This window comes from Acomys minous, assembly GCF_964271855.1.
Source record: "Acomys minous genome assembly, chromosome: 17".
In the NCBI taxonomy this organism is placed as follows: Eukaryota; Metazoa; Chordata; class Mammalia; order Rodentia; family Muridae; genus Acomys; species Acomys minous.
In genome coordinates, this window is record NC_140500.1 from 1,996,445 (window position 1) to 2,014,758 (window position 18,314).

General features: G+C 48.7%; 1 protein-coding gene across 3 annotated transcripts in view; it reads right to left on the reverse strand.

The window, feature by feature from the left end:
• The window catches only part of FAR2 (fatty acyl-CoA reductase 2), a 96,365-nt gene that overhangs the window by 16,176 nt on the left and 61,875 nt on the right, over window positions 1-18,314 (reverse strand). For all 3 annotated transcript variants that reach the window (XM_084766209.1, XM_084766208.1, XM_084766207.1), the window contains exons 2-7: window positions 11,352-11,578; window positions 6,035-6,210; window positions 5,503-5,682; window positions 2,543-2,720; window positions 1,677-1,721; window positions 425-543 (exon numbers count right to left, since the gene is read on the reverse strand). In XM_084766209.1, the coding sequence (XP_084622335.1) occupies window positions 425-543; window positions 1,677-1,721; window positions 2,543-2,720; window positions 5,503-5,682; window positions 6,035-6,210; window positions 11,352-11,540 (887 nt within the window). In that variant the 5' untranslated portion in view covers window positions 11,541-11,578. The remainder of the gene's footprint in view (window positions 1-424; window positions 544-1,676; window positions 1,722-2,542; window positions 2,721-5,502; window positions 5,683-6,034; window positions 6,211-11,351; window positions 11,579-18,314) is intronic.

Consider the following 18,314-nt stretch of genomic DNA (forward strand, 5'->3'; position numbering starts at 1 on the left):
GCTTGAGTTCAGGTGAGAAAAATGTCATTCTCCTTGTCATTTAATAGCAGAGTCCTGTGCACACACCTTTCCTTTGTGTCAGCAAGTTTCCTGTCTTAACTCTTGGCATTTACGGGCAACTAAGCAGCAGCTCAGTAAAATATAAACCGTGCTGCCATTTCATCAACTAATAATCTTATTTTTAGATGCTGAATAGAAAGAACCATTTGGTTATTGAAAAATCCCACAGTAAGTAGTTTAATGGCAAATTACTTTATGACCTACCAAGTACTAATATGCATTCGTACACCGTAGCCCATGTAGGACGGTCTGTGGGCAATTCTGAGACACTGAAACAAACATCCTGTCACTCTGGAGTGTTGTCGGTTGGAAGCATGACTGACGTCACCTTCCAGGTCTCAGAAGCTCGTGTGAGTGTGCTTACCTGTGAACGGCGGTGTACCATCCCACTGCAATGGTGAGATTGACCACCGTGTCAACCGGAATCACGTCTGCCACTGCCATGGGAGTAGCTTTTATGGACCGGAGAAATCCTTTCCCAGTCTGCTCAGGAGAGATGGAGCACAGAACAAAAACCAGATCAAAAATCACAGCCAGGACTAGCCACTGGGTGGGAGATGGTCACTAGGCCTGATCCTTCACTGGGCCTGGCATGGTGGCGCACGCCTTTAATCCCAGCACTTGGGAGGCTGGGGCAGGCAGATCGCTGTGAGTTCGAGGCCAGCCTGGTCTTCAAAGTGAGTCTTGAGAAACCCTGTCTCAGAAAACAAAAACACTCAAAAGAATCCATAGACGGGTAGATAGATCTCTCTCTCTCTTCTCTCCTCTCTCCTCTCTGTCTCTGTCTCTGTCTCTCTCTGTCTCTCTCTCTGTCTCTGTCTCTCTGTCTCTGTCTCTGTCTCTGTCTCTGTCTCTCTCTCTCTCTGTGTCTCTGTCTCTGTCTCTGTCTCTGTCTCTCTCTCTCTCTCTGTCTCTCTCTGTCTCTCTCTCTCTCTCTCTCTCTCTCTCTCTCTCTCTCTCTCTCTCTCTCTCTCTCTCTGTGTGTGTGTGTGTGAGACCAGCTGCTGTCCTTTCCCTGTTAAGGATGTAATCTGGGACGGGTGGGATCTCAGTCAGTGTGCTGGTGTGCACTGTAATAACTGGCTCTGGCCGTGTTTATCTGATGTTTATCCCCATCTCAACTGTCATGAGGAAGGAGTGAAAGCAGTCAGGGGACAGAAAGAGGTCGCTTGGGAAAGCAAATGTCAGGCAATGCATACCTGTAAGCTTGTCTATTTCAGTGTCAAGGAGTCTATAATCTTTGGTTCTAAGGCAGCACCGGCAGGCCTTGAACTTGTAACCCTGCCTCTCCTCTGAGCTCTGGGGTTATAGGTGTAAGCTGCCATACACCCTCTTTATAAAGTGCTGGGGATCAAACTCAGGCCTTCAAATGTGCTAGACCAATCACTCTACCAACTGAGCCGCACCCCTCGCCCCTGCGGAACTGAGCCGCACCCCCCACCCCTGCCAAACTGAGCCGCACCCCTCGCCCCTGATGCTAATATTTTTACTGTGCACCTGATTGGCTGCAGTGCAAAGAAAATATCTCCACCTTGTGGTAACCAAAGGACATTCCCAAAGTAAAACTCCTGCATAGCAACTGGGCATCTCTGTTGCGGTCTCCTCTTTGTACGTACCGCAATGATGAGTCCGCTGGGTCCGTTTAAATTGTCAACCCAACCCTGGAAAGAAAGAGCTCTGTTGGTTACACATTTCAGAAAACTGTTGCCCTTGGACAGTGCCATCTGTTTGTTTGGGGGAGGGTGTGTGTGTGTGTGTGTGTGTGTGTGTGTGTGTGTGTGTGTGTATACCCACACAGCCATTTGTAATACTAACTAACTGGTCATAAAGAACATGGGAAAAGAGAAGAAAGGAAGAGACGGAGAGAAGAAAAGAAGGGACAAGTAAAAAGGGGAGGGTGTAAGCCAGGCATGGCGGCACACACCTTTGATCCCAGCATTCAGGAGGCAGAGGCAGGTGAATATCTGTGAGTTTGAAGCTAGCATGATCTACAAAAAGCAAGTCCAGAATAGCCAGGGCTGCATAGAGAAACCCTGTCTCAAAAAAGGGAAAAAAAAAAAAGAGGAGGGTATAGGAGAGGAGGAAGAGGAGGAGGGGCTAAGGGAGGAGGAGGAGGAAGAGGGGTAAGGGAGGAGGAAGAGGAGAAGGGGGTAAGGGAGGAGGAAGAGGAGGAGGGGTAAGGGAGGAGGAAGAGGAGGAGGGGCAAGGGAGGAGGAGGTAAGGGAGGAGGAAAAGGAGGAGGGGCAAGGGAGGAGGAGGTAAGGGAGGAGGAAGAGGTAAGAGAGGAGGAAGAGGAGGAGAGGTAAGGAAGGAGGAAGAGGAGGAGGGGTAAGGGAGGAGGAAGAGGAAGAGGGATAAGGGAGGAGGAAGAGGTAAGAGAGGAAGAAGAGGAGGAGGGGTAAGGGAGGAGGAAGAGGTAAGGGAGGAGGAAGAGGAGGATGACACCGGGCGGGAAGCAGATGAAGGCAAGTGCTGGGCTCACCGGGAAGGGCTCCTGCCAGGTGGCTCCCACAATGGACGGCCTGACAATGGCCACATTCAGGTTTCCGCTCTCTTGCTGCACCACGACCTCTCCCAAGGCTTTGGTGTAGGTATAGGTATTGGGCCGGTCTCCGATCAGCTTGGGAGTAATCTCATCTATGATAGAGTCATCTAACCACCTGGAGGCAGAGAAGAACATTCTAGCAATGTCCACTGCACCACAGAACAGAGAAAAACAGACACATCCCATCAACCAAAGCTGCCATCTTCTGGCTGGAATCCTGGAAGACAGACCCATGCCAGGGTCACGAGGACCCCCCGCCCCTTCTTATACCTTCGTTAAAAGCCTGCTTCCTCATGCCCAGACACGCTATTTCCATGGATATGTAACCTGTGGCGTCACATGTAACCCCTGTCTTTACTTCTATGGTAAGTCTCTTTAGTGTGTCCTTAAACAACATCTCAGAACCCTGTGACTATTGGCAGGGCTATTTGCTTAAATTGTTGATATAGCTTAAAACTTTAAGATCGCCTGAATATGTTCACGTAAGTCTTTTAAAAATGTTCTAGGCCGGGCAGTGGTGGTGCTCACCTTTAAAACCAAGCACTCAGGGGAGGCAGAGGCAGGTGGATCTCTGAGTTCGAGGCCAGCCTGGTCTACAAGGAGAGGTCCAGGACAGCCAAGGCTGCACAGAGAAACCCTTTCTTGAAAAGCCAATATATATATATATATATATGTATGTATATATGTATATGTATATGTATTCTAAAATTATATTTATCTTGTGTGTGTTATGGGGTGGGGGTAGGGGGCTGGGAGTGTGTGTTTGCCACACTCTGTGGGAGCCGGGGGCTGGGAGTGTGTGTTTGCCACAGAGCCAGTTGTCTCCTTCCACCATGCGGGTTCTTGGCATTGAGCCAAGTCCTCAGGCTGGCTGTACCTTTATCCACCAGGTCATCTTGCCAGTCACATTCCTCCAGTTCTTCTTGTTTAATTTTGTTTTCTGCTTTTTGTTGTTTTGTTTTGTTTTAAGATAAGGGTTTCTCGGCATAGCCTTGACTGTCCTGAACTCTCTTTATAGACCAGAGATCCACCTGCCTCTGCCTCCCGAGTGCTGGGATTATAAGCTGCACCACCATGCCTAGCTGTTCATGCAGTTCTTCTTCTCTTCTTTCTTTCTTTTCTTCTTCTTCTTCCTCCTCCTCCTCCTCCTCCTTCTTATTCAGATTTATATATTTAAAAAATATGACTGTTTGGCCTGTGTGGACACCTGCAGGCCAGAAGAGGGCATCAGATTATATCACAGATGGTTGTGAGCCGCCACGTGGTTTCTGGGACTTGAACTCTGGTCCTCTGGAAGAGCAGCCAGTGCTCTTAAGTGCTGAGCCATCTCTCCAGCCCCTGTTCATGCAGTTCTTAGCTTGATGCGTTTGGTGCCCTTGCTCTGGTTTTATAGGAGGAAGTATAACTGTGCTGCTTTGAGTGTAGGAAACATTTGATTGTACACAGCATTTTCCTGTCCACTCTTTGATATTGTTAAACACTGTGTCTGATGCTAAGATCTGTTCAGTCATGATGATGTCATCATGCTTGTTGACAGCAGGCAGAGTCTAACCGCTGGTACAATGCTTCCATTCGTTTTCTCTGCTTCTATTGGTGCTGAGCATAACCTGGTCACACAGATGCCTAGAACTGAGACAATTTCAAGCCCACAGAGAAATAGAGGGTATTACACTTTATGATGCATGGGACTGGGGCAGGCTCTCGGTGTATACACTACTTTCCATACAAGTGTTGAGTAGCAGAGTTTGGAGGCCACACAGGCCAATGTGGTGGCCTATCTGTAATCCCAGCACTGGGGAGGCAGAGGCAGGCTCCCTGGAACCAGCTGTCCAGCTGGACTAACCATCTCAGCAAGCTCCGAGTCAGCCAAGAGACTCCACCTTGGTACGTACCATGGAAGCAACTGAGAAAGGTAGACATCAACTTTGAGCCTCCATATGCATCCACTGTGTGTACACACATCTGTGTGCTCACACAGTGAACCTATATGCATGCACACCACACACATACACATGTCAAGAAGAATTAAGTGACCACACGGGGCATTCAGAGATAAGACAGGCGCTTTACCTTGATAACCCTGTTATCAAAGGGGGATCGGTTAGTACGCAACCTATGCATATCCTAATGTGTACTTAAACCTTCTAAATTACCTATAACACTGAGCATAATGCAAATGCATGTTTGTTGTATGACAAGAAAAAGCCTGTACAGGCTCAGTACACACACAGTGTTCAGCTGGTTGACTGTAAAGGTGAAAGGTCACAGACATGGAAGGCACCTGCTCCAGTGTCACTTCAGCTCATTGGTAGGTACATAGTGAATCGACTAGCCCAGGACCGTTTCCCTCACACCAATACAGACTACAGAAACCAAGTTTAATTTCAACAGGGCTGCAAGGAAAACCACTTTCAAGAGAACACCAGAACCTAGCAATCACGGGGAGTCAGCATCACCTGGGACAGCTGCTCTCTGCAAAAGGCTGTAGCTGAGGGATCTGCAAAGTGGGGAAGCTTAGCTTGTCTTAGTGAGTATGTGCTCCAAAGACTTCTGAGGATGCAGGTGTGCGAGCTTACAGCACCACGCAGAAGGCTTGCCGCTGCTCTTCATTCTGTCATGTACCCGTTCTTGGAGGAGAGGGCAGTGTGACAAAAGCCCGCCCACTTCTGCCTAAGGCCCTCCCCTGTGCCAGTCACGGTTTTCTGCTAGTCTCTTCCCCATTAGGTCTTTTAAACCATAAATTAGCATGGAAAAAAAGATACCGCACGAGTCAACACACATCCTGAAATTCTGGAGCATTTATCCAAAGCACTTTGTTTTCAAAGTGTCCTACCTCATGACTCCATTGACCACCACAGAGCCACCTGGTGCTGCCCAGTTCATTTGGCCCAACTTACTCCATGGAGTCGATTATCTTTCGCGGCTCCACGGGGCACGGGTATATGATCTCATCTATGTGGCTCAGGTTGCAGTTAGAAAAGGCAGTGGAGATGTGGATGAAGGCTTCCAGCTTCGGCATCTGGCTGGCCATCAGCAGGAGCTGCTGCGTGGCGGTGACGTTCAGCTGCACCGCTTCTCTGGAGAGGATGAGGCAGAGAGAGACACAGTAAAGACACCCAGCACAACCTGTTTCGCCGTATCTCCTCCAATGGCCAACACACCACAATGTAACTAACTGTACCATCCCAGTGGCTGATAGGCCAGTCTTTAAGTGGCGTATACTTACTTCAATAACAGGTAAAAGGCTGAGAGTTTGGTGGCACCTCATGAAATAAGGAGGAAAGGGATAGGTCTGTGGCTGCGCGCGCACACACACACACACACACACAGAGAGAGAGAGGGGGGGGGGAGGGAGAGAGGGAGGGAGGGAGGGAGAGAGGGAGAGAGGGAGGGAGGGAGAGAGCACACAAGAGGATGGAGGGAGCGTACCTCAGATGTGCATCAAAGCGCACCGTGGCCGCACAGTGGAAGATGATGTTGGTCCCCGACAGAAGTTCCTGCATGTCATCCTTGCTGATGGCGAAGTCACGCTGGTTGAGGTCTGCTGAGATCGGTCTGATCTTCTCATGCACATTTGGACAGACTTCTTTGACTTTCTCAAACAGCTGAAACAGAAATCCACAGGCCACGGGCCTCATCAGCACCACGAAGCCCTGCGGCAAAGCCCTGTGTATGTGTCTGTCAGCTCTCAAAACCCGGTTTACACAAATGCTCGTATTTCCAGTGAAGGTGATTCCGCAGTCAGGAGCCCTCCACTTTACCTCATGCATGTGGTATAATTCGGATCCTAATTCTAGGAACATCTGAAAAAAGAATGTCTAATAATCAGCCGGGTGCATATTTTGAACTTTGCCCTGAAGGTGAAGGGGTGAAAGTCACTGTGCTGGGCAGTTTTATGTCAATTTGAAACAAGCTGGAGCCATTTGAGAAGAGGAAAACTCAGTTGAGAAAATCCATAAGATCGGCTGTAGGCAAGCCTGTAGGGCATTTTCTTAATTAGTGACTGATGGGGGAGGGCCAGCTCATTTTCTTCCCCACTTAGCCAGTTTGAGGCCAACTTGAATGGCATGAGACGCCATCTAAAAAAACAAAGTAGAATTCAGGCAGTCAGATAAATCTATCTCGTTTGCATCAGGCAACAGCTCATTCAAAGATGCCCAAGGAGCTGGATGAAGACACTAGGGAAGGAAGTCAACCCCTCAGGCAGCCAGCAAAGGGCTTCCGTTTCCTGCACGGTAAAGCTGGCCCATCAGTAGGTGCCACTACAGCTCTGATAGCAATTAGAAAGTTGGGTGGCCCTGGATGGTTTCTTTTGGCATATGGGATGGACAAGGCTGATAAAATGTCAAGTATGTCAGTCTCAGCAAAGCTCTTGGAGGCAATCTTTAGCAGTTTTTGTTGTTGTTGTTGTTTTTGAGACAGGGTTTCTCCGTGTAACAGTCCTGGCTATCCTGGACTTGCTTTTTGTAGACCAGGGTGTCCTGGAACTCACAGTGATCCGCCTGCCTCTGCCTCCCGAGTGCTGGGATTAAAGGTGTGTGCCACCACGCCCGGCCCATCTTTAGCAATTCTGATCTTGGCCAATCAAGAACATGTTGGCCGTTTGCTTTGACAGTCAAGTGTCTTCCCCGTGACAGCTCTTCCCGCTGAACAGCACATGTGTGAGTTTGCACGGAACGTCTGCACTGTCCCCGTGTTGGTAACTGGGTCTGTCTGAGCCTCGTTGGGCCTGTGTGGCATCATTTCCTTCAGTGTTAACTTGTCTGTGGCCTGTGGACACTGTGACTTCGGAGAGGCCTGTGCGTTGGGTGGAGGGCAGGTGAATCACACTGTGCTCCACTTTTGAAAGAGTTCATGGCTGGAATTTGGACTCTTAGGAAGAAGGGGTGACCCCTGTGGCCTCATTTGGGAGGAGTCTGCAGGAGATGGGGCTTTGTTTCTGGTAAGCTGAGCGGGTGCTGTCTATGATATGGATTCTGTTGCCTGCTTTTGATCACTTCACACTAGTGGGGCTGCCTTGTCTGGCCTCAGTGGATGAAGAGGAGCTCAGTCTGGATGTGACTTGAGTGCTGGGGTGCTGGTGGGGGCCTCCCCTTTTCTGAGGACAAGGAGAGTGGGGATAGCGGGGAAGAGGGTGGGAGGGAGGGACCAGGAGGAGAGGAGAGAGGGGGCTATAATTAGCATGTAAAGTGAATATATAAATGAAAAGAAAACCCAAACAGTTCTGAATTGAACCTTGGGCACCTGAGCCTAGTGCCAGCTAAGAACTCTGATAGCTGACACACTGCAGGTGTGTCCCGAACTGTGCGGGGTGGTAAGGGCGCTATGGGGGACGCACAGCCCTCAGAAGACCTGCCCTCCAGCTTGGCACAGCTCACTCAGCCTTGGGGAGAGGACCGCTTTCTGGGATTAATTTCTTGTTAGTGACATAAGAATAAACACTTCACAAGGGTTTTTAAGATTAAATAAGATAATGAAAGTCAGTGCTTGGCATAACACCTGTCACTTACCTCCCTTCCTCTCCTCCCCCATCCTCTTCTCCTCTCCCTCTCCTCCCTCACTTCCCTCTCTGTCTCTTCTTTCTCCCTTCCCTCCTCCCCTTCCCTCTTCTCCTCCCCCCCCCATCTTCTCTTCTCACCCCCTCCCACTGTGTTGAATGAGTTTTCTCTGATCTTAGTACCTGTCAAATCCAGTGTCTAAAACCTGTGTTTTGTGAGCTGAGGTCATGGCTGCTCACCCTGCTCACCTGATCATCCTCTGTATTTCAAAGTTCATCCACCTCAGGGACAATTAAAGCTTATTGAATAATTTCTGTTTTACCACGGAAGTTGACACTGTGTCCAGTGTAACGTGCCAAAATAACAGGTCTAGCTTATAAAAATACAGCATAATGCTGTGTGTAGGCCCATGCCTTTAATCCCAGCACTTAGGAGGCAGAGACAGGAATGTCTCTGAGAGTTCAAAGAGAGCAAGTTCTAGGACAGCACCATGAGGTCCTGTCTCAAAAAAATCATAAAGAGAATTTAAAAATGTGAAAATACGTAAAAATTAGGATGCACAAGTTCTTTATTTCTCAAAGCTGCCAAAGAGAAAGTGTTCTCCTCTCTCGCCTAAAGTTGTTTCAAGCGTGTTATATATTTCTTCAAATGGATTCCCCAAAACCCTATATTTCCTCTATAATGTAAGATATAAGACCTTTTTTCTTTCTTTTTTTCTTTAAATCTAAGGTCTTTCCATTAACGTATTTACTTCTTGTCTGGGGGAGCTAGGGTACCCTCAACATCTAGCCCAGTGCTGGCAACAGACACTGAGCCTGCGCTTGCTGACTGAAGAAGTTCAAGGCCCTCAGGGCTTTAGGTTGGGGAGCTTGTCACTCAACTCCTTCTTGTACCTCCTCCCCATCCCGTCACTCTGTGGGGCGGGCTGACCTACACTACGCACTAACGATGCCATTTGCTCTTCCTTCTAGGGTCAGAGAACACCAGATCCTAATGTGCACACATCGCTGGGTCCCCCCCTTCTGCGCGCAGCATCCAAGAGTGCACTGCTAGAGACAGGCAGATGAGGACCTTCCCCAACCTCCACAGCAGCGAAGGGGCAAAGGAAGACCCTTCCAGAAGGTGGAGCAGCGGCCACAAGAGGTGACACAAGCGAAGCCTCTTCCCCGAGGAGCCTTCGCGTTTCCTACCAGGTATGCTTCTGAATAAATACAGGCCAGCCTCACTGCCTGCAAGTTTAAATACCTTCTTTGCTTAACTTTCTTACTTCTCAAATGGCAGTTACCTTGTCTCTGCCCTACTGCTGCACATAAAGTTTGAGTTCTAAGATTATCAGCCGAAAGCTGATGTACCTGTGCTTGGTAGAGGGGATGTCTGTTTCCCTAGCAATGCAAACTCTGATTTGAGAACGTCGTGAATGGTAGGGCAGAGAGGTATTTTTATGACCTAAGGAGAAGAGGGTTGGGGGTTTCCTCATGGGCACCCGCTGTGGATTTCTCAGCCACGGGAGATGTGGCCCGGGGGCAGCCTTGCAGAGTTGGCTGGCACTGCATAGGCACTGCACTTCCTGCCTAGACCGGAAACCTTCCTACGGAGTCACTCCTGCCTTTGTCCCCATTGCTAGAGCCGTCCATGGAGACCTCAGTGGCTCCGGGGCAATGTGTGAAAGATAGCAACTTCTCCATCAGTCACCTTGGATCCTAAATGGCTGCTATGCCGCCTCTTCTATCAGCTGGCCTTCAGGGAGGGTGGGTCCAAGTGTTTCAGCACATGCATGTAATTCATGTAACCTAGACAGGCGCCAGCTCAGCTGCACACACGAGAGTGCATCCACACACAACACCGCAGGTCTGTGAGATCTGGGAGATGAAGGTTACTTATGAGCCTGGCACGGTGGTACAGGCCTGGAGTGCCAGCCCTTGGGAGGTAGAGCAGGTAAATTCCGAGTCCGAGGCCATTCTAAGACACATAACAAGACTCCATCTCAAATGCAACATTAAATAAAAAGTGGCCTATTCATTTTTACTTCTATCTCTTGCAAAAGCCATGGTGAAGTGATAGAGAAGGGAACGTGGGGATGTGTCTTGATGTATGTGGGAAACTGGCTCAGGCAGTCCGCGATTTGGCCTCAGGGATAATGGTGAACAAACAAAGAGCTTGCCTGGGTAAAAGAACTCAGAGGTCATTGATACCATCTTTATATTATGCAACTCAATATTGTTTCATGCATTGGTATCTCATTTAATCCTCATAAACCCCTGAGAAACAGGTTTTGTTAATTGATCCGTTGTATAGATAAACAGGATGTGGGTGGGTCAGGCAACTGAGGCAACCTGTCCCCTCGGGGCTCTGTTTCTCTAGTGTAGGAAGGAATGGGCAGGGCCAAGTCTGGAGCTTTTTTCTACTGTCCTGTGCTACTCCTCAAGGAATCCAAGAGCTAAGCCTAACAGTGATAGCTACTGGCTACTTAGGTTTCTAGAACCATCAACCACCCAGACAATAGCTGTGAGATAAGAAGAAATTAATGGGGATGCCACCAGAACTGTCCCGGGTGGGGGTGGGGGTGGGGGTGGGGGTGGGGAGGTGTGTGGCACCAACATCAAAGGTCGCCCTCTAGTGACCCACGTCTGCCAGCCAGGTCTAACCTTCACTGATTGCACAGCCTCTCAAATTTCACAATGGAGAACAAGTACCCCAAACTGGAAGAGTGGGGACATTTCAGCTTCAGAGCATTACAAAGATGATTTGCTTTCCTGCCCTAGATACACCACTCCAAGCCTCTGCTCTCTTTGGGGAAACACCACAGGCATCTCTGTTCTGCCTGTCTTCTTTTTCTGTCCCCTGTAGGTGGGAGGTCAAGTCTTCATTTCCTTTACAGCCATTGTAGTAAAACAACCCAACAAAAGCAGCTGGAGAGTGAAAAGGTGTACTTTAGCTCACAGTTCAAAGTACAGTTGTCATAGCAGGGCGTCAAGGCAGCTGGGGCCAGCTTGTAGGAACTGGTCACACTGTATCGGGGCTAGAGAGCTATTGGGGAGGTCTCCCGCCTCAGTACCCTAATTAAGATAATCCCCCATAGGCATGTCTCAACTGCCCAATGCCTGTTCACAAAGGCCTGGAGGCTTGCCTCCTGTGGTTCTAGACCCTGTCAAGATGGCACTCCCCACCACAGAGCCGTACAGAAACATGCATGAGCTCACACAGGCCCAGGTGTTGCCCACTGTCCACCATCACACCACAGCACATACCTTACTGTTGACGATCTGGAAAACCCTCTCCTGCAGGGTTTGCCCAGACTTGGGTCTCACAAGGATGTAGATGACTTTCAAGTGGGGGCTGGTGCGGAACAGCTTCTCCATCAGCACCTTGCCCAGGAAGCCTGTGGCCCCCGTGATGAGGATAGACTTGTTGCTGTAGAAGGCTGCGATCATGGACATGATTCTGGTTTTCCTTGTACGGTTCTGGGAAGAGGGTCCTGAGGAGAGAAGGAGCAGGCTAAGGTTTCAGAAGTCTTACAGTTCAGTCACTCAGAGTATGTCCAAGGCTTCCCGAAGTGTTGAATGGGGGAAAAACTGCGAGAGCCACAGGCTTCTGGGAAGCAAAATCAGCCCCAATCGGTATTTCTGAACCCGTTCCACATCCTAGGCTTTTTTGTTGTTGTTTGTTTTTGATTTTCAAGACAGGGTTTCTCTATGTAGCCCTGGCTGGCCTAGACTCGCTTTGTAGACCAGGCTGGCCTCGAATTTACAGCGATCCGCCTGCCTCTGCCTCCCCGAGTGCTGGGATTAAAGGTGTGCACCACCACCACTCGGCTCATCCTAGGCTTTATGCTAGGGAACATTGGGAAAAAGACGAATGTGACAATTTGCCGTCTTGTGGAGGACACACACACACACACACACACACACACACACACACACACAATGAGATACCATCGGCTACAGTGTGTTGAGTGAAAAGCACTGGCAGGCAGACCAAGGCTGTGGAAGAGCAGGCACCTGGGACTCACGCCTGGTGGCGGTGTCCATAGTGGCGGTGCTGGAAGGTGGCGGCTTGAAGTTGAAGGCAGGCAAAGGCTGGGATAAGTGTGTTTTAGGTCAGAAAGCATGAGAATAACCCTCTAAAATCAGAAACTAGGGCTCGCATAGTTATTTTATTTAAAATTACAATGTAATTAATACTTTCATTTATTTCGTTAGTTACCGAGTTGGGACAGATAGCAGAGTCCAGCTGGTGTTTCTTCTCCTTGGATTCTTCCTTAGGCTGAAAATGGGTGGCTGTCACTTCCTGCCCCTGCCACTCTGGGTGTTTAGCTATGGCACACCACAAAGAGGGAAGCCTGAAACCACCGGCGTTGGGGTGCCTAGGAGAAGTAGTGGTATGGTGTCCACCCAGGCCATTTGGGATCGCCATTTGCAGGATTATAGGAAAAGAGCTGCCTAGTTAGCTGAGGGCCAGGGTGGCCCAGGGTTCTCTGGCTGCTGGTGTGAGCCCCCATGGGGCTGTAGCAGTAATTATGTTCTCTCTCCCTCCCTGAGTGGGAGACCATCGGACAGCAGCCCAGGGCGCCCAGGGAGACCCACCTCTCGGGCAGCTCAGACCGACTCTGCTTCTGTCAGGACCCCTGTTTCCATTCTCTGCTGTCAGCCTCTCTCCCTCCCCCCTCTCTCTTTTCAGAGATTTGAGGTTTTCATTAGCTCCTGGTTAGGTTTATTCCCTGACAATGCACTTTCCTTGAGGCTGTTGTGATGGGAGTGTGTCCACGGTTCCTTTCTCATCGTGTTTGTGGTTGATGAAAAGGCGTGAGTGGCTTAGTTGAAAGCTCTGTCTTGTTCCTGGTTTTCGTGGGACTGTTTCAAGTTTTTCTCCATCTAGGATGATGCTGTAGTCCTACTCTGTTCCAGGACTTTTATTATGAAGGCATGTGGATTTTGTCAGAAGCTTTCTTTCTTTCTTTCTTTTTTTTGCATGAGATGACAATGTGATTTATTATATTTATTGGCTTGCATGAATGCTGTCTGTATGTATGCACCTGGCGCCCTCAGAGGCCAGAGAGAACATTGGGTCCCCTGGAACTGGAGTTACAGACAGTTGTGAGCCGCCATGTAGGTGCTGGGAACTGAACCCAGGTCCTCTGGAAGAGCAGCCAGTGCTCTTAACTACAAAGCCATCTCTCCAGCTGAGTGAGTGCACGTACTGAGAGTCTCCTTCTGTGACTCGGTGTGTTAGCCTGCGTGGTGCCAGACACGGCACCTGGAAAGCCGAGCGCATGTAGATCTTCATGTGGTGACTTGTAAACGGTGACACATTACAAAGGAAACCTTATCTGTTAACCCAGTGGCCACAGACACGCAGCTGAATGACTGATAAACCAACATGACTTGCATACTTTGCTTAGAATGAAAATCTCTTATATGCAGATGACTTTCCATATTCCGAGTCAGTGGTGTTTGCCCAACAAAATGATCAGCAATGCACAAGTTCTGCCCCTGGGGATGACTCTGGAAGGGGCTGCAGTGCTGCGGGCGTCCACTGTGAGGCAGTGCCTGCTTATCGAGCATCTGTAAACCATGATGTCACAGGTGTCTGCTCTGGGGAGGGAGGAAGTAGTGGGAATAGCATCCTGGGAAGCTGAGCTGCTGTTTAAATATAACTTTCTGTATCTGCAAGGTCTGTGCAAGTCCATTCACTCCCTCACTAGTTCAGTGTGAAAGCACGCGTGGCACAAGCCAGTTCATGGCCTATTGCATCAAGCAACCTCAGTCGTGAATGTAAGACAGTGGTCCAGACTCACTCTAGTCTACTAAGAGACCACGAGTCATTTCTTAAAGGGGTGGTATCCTAAATCTTTGCTGATCTGTCTGTCTCTCTACTCTCTTCCTCCCCCCTTTTCCCCCTCTCCCTCCCTCACCCCCTCTCTAGTGTGCATTTTTGTGTACATACGTATGTGGAAGCCAGAGCTTCCAAGATCACCTTGGATTTTCTTTTGAAAGCATCTTTCCATGGTTTGGAACATGCCAAGTAGTCTAGGCTTGCTGGTCATGCAACCACAGGGATCCACCTGCCTCAGCCTTGCTGGGTTACAGCGTTATGAGGGGTTGGGTCCTTGTGCCTGGGTGGCAGGCATTTCCTGCCCGAGCCATCTCCTTAACTCTTGCACCTAAACCTTAAGGGTCTACTATTGCAGAGCGGTCACTGATCACCCATGCACATGGGATCTGCTGGCGTTAGACCACACGGCAGAGTGGCAGCTTCCTTCTGCTCTGGACCCCACTCAAAGCCAGGTGCCTTGGAGAGCTTTGGGTGAGTGGGCTACGGTGTTTCCTAAACGCCCAAGGGGCCCAAAGAATATTGTGCATCTTATTTTGGTTTTAGGAGAGACTAGATGCAACAACTTATATCCTTTACCTTGGACTGACTGTCTTGACCTGCTTAAAACAACTGTATCCCTGGAGAGGTCACCAGACAGGAAGGCCCTGAGATTTTGTTACTTACTTGCCCCGTGGCTGCAAATGTCTTACCAGCAGATTTGCTGTTTTGCCGTCTCCTTGCTCACTGAATCCTCTCAGCACAATATCAGCAGTAGTAACATCCCAGGAAGGAAAAGTGATCAAGATTCAGGCTAACTAACCTATCACAGGCTGGAGAGCCGATGGGCTCCTTCGCAGGACACTGAGGTGTGTTGATAGCCTTCTTGGCTCAGAGCAAAGTGCTTATTACGTCTTTATTCCATGTAATGGAGTCAGTGGCAGCACGCTAGCCTGAGCATGGGGTAACTGTCCCTGCTGTTAGGTAACACTCTTCCCGTTGTAGAAATGATTTCAATAATCAAATAAAGAAAAGGCCAGGAGAGTCACATGAGGAATCGAAGGGACCGTTCTACGTGGCCCAAGCAAGACAGAACAACAGCTTTTCTGACTCTGGGTGCTGCTTGTTGGGGATGGTGTTACTGCCTTCATCTTGAATCAAACACTAACTGTCTAGTAGAGCTCTTGGGAAAGAGTCTATAATTTACATTTTATTTTAGTTTGTGTGTGTGTGTGCACATATGTGTGGTGCCATCTATGTGTGTGTGTGTGTGCATATATGTGTGGCACCATCTGTGTGTGTGTGTATATATGTGTGTGCACGTATGTGTGATACCTTCTATGTGTGTGTGTATGTGCTTATATGTGTGTGTGCCCATGTGCACATGTGTGGTATCTTCTATGTGCATGCACATATGTGTGGTGTCTTGTGTATGTAATGTACCTGTGTATATGTGTCTGTGTGTATGTGCCTGTATATGATATAGAAGTTATAATAAAACATGCAAAATTATGCCTTCTCGACACAGGAGAGTGAATATTAAGTAAGAGCAGAATATAAGGGTTTCTAGGAGGGATAAAGTAAAGGTTAGGATAAGGTTGAAAAAATATAGGTGTCATTTGGTAATTATGATGGATATCATAATCTAATTGAGTCAAAACCATTAATTTTAATTAAACTAATTACCATAATTCTACTTAATGTGTGGTAGCTTCTGTCTGTGTGTATGTGCCTATGTGTATATGTGCTTCTGTGTGTGTGTGTGTGCACATGTGTGTGGTGCCTTCAGAGGCAGGAGGGGGATATGAAGTCCCCTGGTGCACACATCTGTATCTCAGCCTTGAGTCAGCCATTGGTTGGTGGGAATTCTCATAACAAACCATGATCAGCAGGATATTAATTGAGGTTTATGAACTCAGTCTACCAAGAGGACTATCGATTTATGGAATATGACACTGGAAAATTGCTGCTGTAATTAAAATTGCTGCTGTAATTGAGTACAACTGAGTGGTTGTACTCAACAGTCTTAGTGGCTCTGTCACAGTATGTAGGTGGTCAGAAAGGCTTGGGGGCGGTTATTGGATACAAATTTACTGTGTCTACGGCAGAGCAGAGACACAGCGCTAGGTGCTTCCTGTCATGACCAGGATGCCAGGACCTTGGTCGCTGCCGTGAACTATTGACGGTTCTTGAGCCACATGCAGAGTTGTATTTTTAAAAGGTGACTACAAAAGTTGGTTGAGGACAAAGGAACACCACTTGGTGAACTAGAAGTTGGCATTTCTTAACATAAACTGCTGATCACACCCTGTGCTAATGAGCTGACAGTCTCTCCAGAAACATCAGAATAAATACAAGCACGCTGTTTGGAAGTACACAGTTAGGTTTTGAGAAAGAACTAAATTCTGAGTCAATGCTAGTAATTTCCTTCATTACCCCGTGGGGCCTCATTCCTCCTCAGAAAAAGCAGCAGCAGCAGCGTTCGCTCTCCTCTGAAAAGAGGAGTTCTATTGAGGAAATGGAGGAGGGCGTTCGTTAGGCGTCTGTCTTAAGACAAAGCCCTCAGGGAGCTGGGGAGATTTCTTCCCATGCGTATAATCTGTAACAGCAGCTTTAGAACAAGAAAAGAAAAGTACGTTCTGTACAACAAAGCACACCAGTGGGAAGGGAGCCCATCGGAGTGACGTGAGGGAACTTTCCAGAACCTCATGATTTAGCTGTAACAAAGGGTAAAACGGCCCCTTTCCCCTCCTGACTATGGTACGTAAGTGTCTACCCACTGTATTTTAACTTTCTTTTATAATGGCGATGAGGATAAACTCTGTGGTCACACTTTGCCGAGCAGTGAATGGAACTGTAAGAAGGGCCGTTTCTGCATGGTTCCTCCAGTGGGATGGAGTGTGTTTCTTACTTAAGGCCACTCTTGCACCATCTGACCTCTGCCACCCAATGCTGTCACCTGCATCTCTGTGCTTATGTGTGGATGCCACTTACTAGTAACCTCGCTTTCTACCTATGGCCAGGGCCTGTGTTTGCATATAGATCAAACGATAAACAATTTGTCTTCTTTTTTTATTTCTATTACAACACATCACGTGATACTTAGTGTGTGGGGCTAAGATGCCTGCCAGCTTTCTGAGGCTTGCAGCCAACAGGTGACAACTGACACATCCTGAGGGAAATGACAAATATTGTCATGTATATATGTATGTATAATGATTTGAAACAGTGTCTCCCCTCTCTCTCTCTCTCTCTCTCTCTCTCTCTCTCTCTCTCTTTCTCTCTCTCATATATGTAAAATAAAACATGACACACATAATCATAGAAAACATAAAAAACGTCAATAGAGCTTCCCTGGCCAGAGGAAAGCTAATTCTAAGAAGAGCCCCTGTGCTCAGGGAAGGTCTGCAGCCGTCCTACACTGGGAGTTCTGGTGCAGCCAGAGGATGGCTTGCCTCCCAGCGCGGCGGGACGCACAGTGCTTGCCACTTGACTGAGGCTGAGTTAGTGATGGCTGAGTGGTGGGCAGGACGGCACAGCTGTGCACACCTCCTGCCCTCACGGCAGGGCCCCATGGTTGGGTGCAGGGCGCTCCTCAACCTTTCCCTTCCCCCTCTCCCAAGTGTGGCCTCACCGGCTGAACCATTTCTCTGATTTTCACTCCTACTTCTTTTGAGCTCGCCAAGGGAAGAGATATCTGAGCCTAGCTCGTTGGGCTGCCCGTGCCCAAGTGTCGACCCTAGCAGCTCTGGAACACAGCTGCAGAAAGGAGGTTTTATGTCTTCGGTGGTGCATCTTATGAAAAAACTGACAATGAAGTGATTGGAAAACTGACAGTGAAGTGATTGGAAATGCAGAACAAGACGTTTGGGGTGATGGACAGGAAGTATGGACGTGGACAAAGGACAAAGAGCGAGGACCCCAGGTGGCAGAGTAGGTGGCAGCAGACTGGAAAGTTCAGTGCCAAGAGAGGTAGGTGCCTATGGGGGCTAGGACACTGTGCAAGGCCAGACGAGAGTGTCAGCACCTAGGAAGGGAGTTAAAGTTAGCTGTGTGAGTCAGGCAGCACAGTGGCAGTCTGTGCCTGTCCTCCTTACCCCCCGTGGCTGTACGGACCACGTTAGCCTGACGTGAAAGTCTGCTGCCTTTTCATACAGATCCTGGTAAGAGTCAACTTCCCTCCCCTCCCTCCCACCAGACAAGGCTTTGCCACAGCACTTCATGGCCTTGGTGGCATTTTCCTTCTAGAACTCAGCATTTCAGCAGGGAGGGGACGGCCAGAAGTCATTTGCCTATTTTATTAGACAGTCCACAGTCTATCGCTGGATTGTCCTTAGCTCAGTCTCATATTAGGGGCAAGCAAAAAGAAACACAGGGACAGCCATGTGGCCGCAGCTGACTAG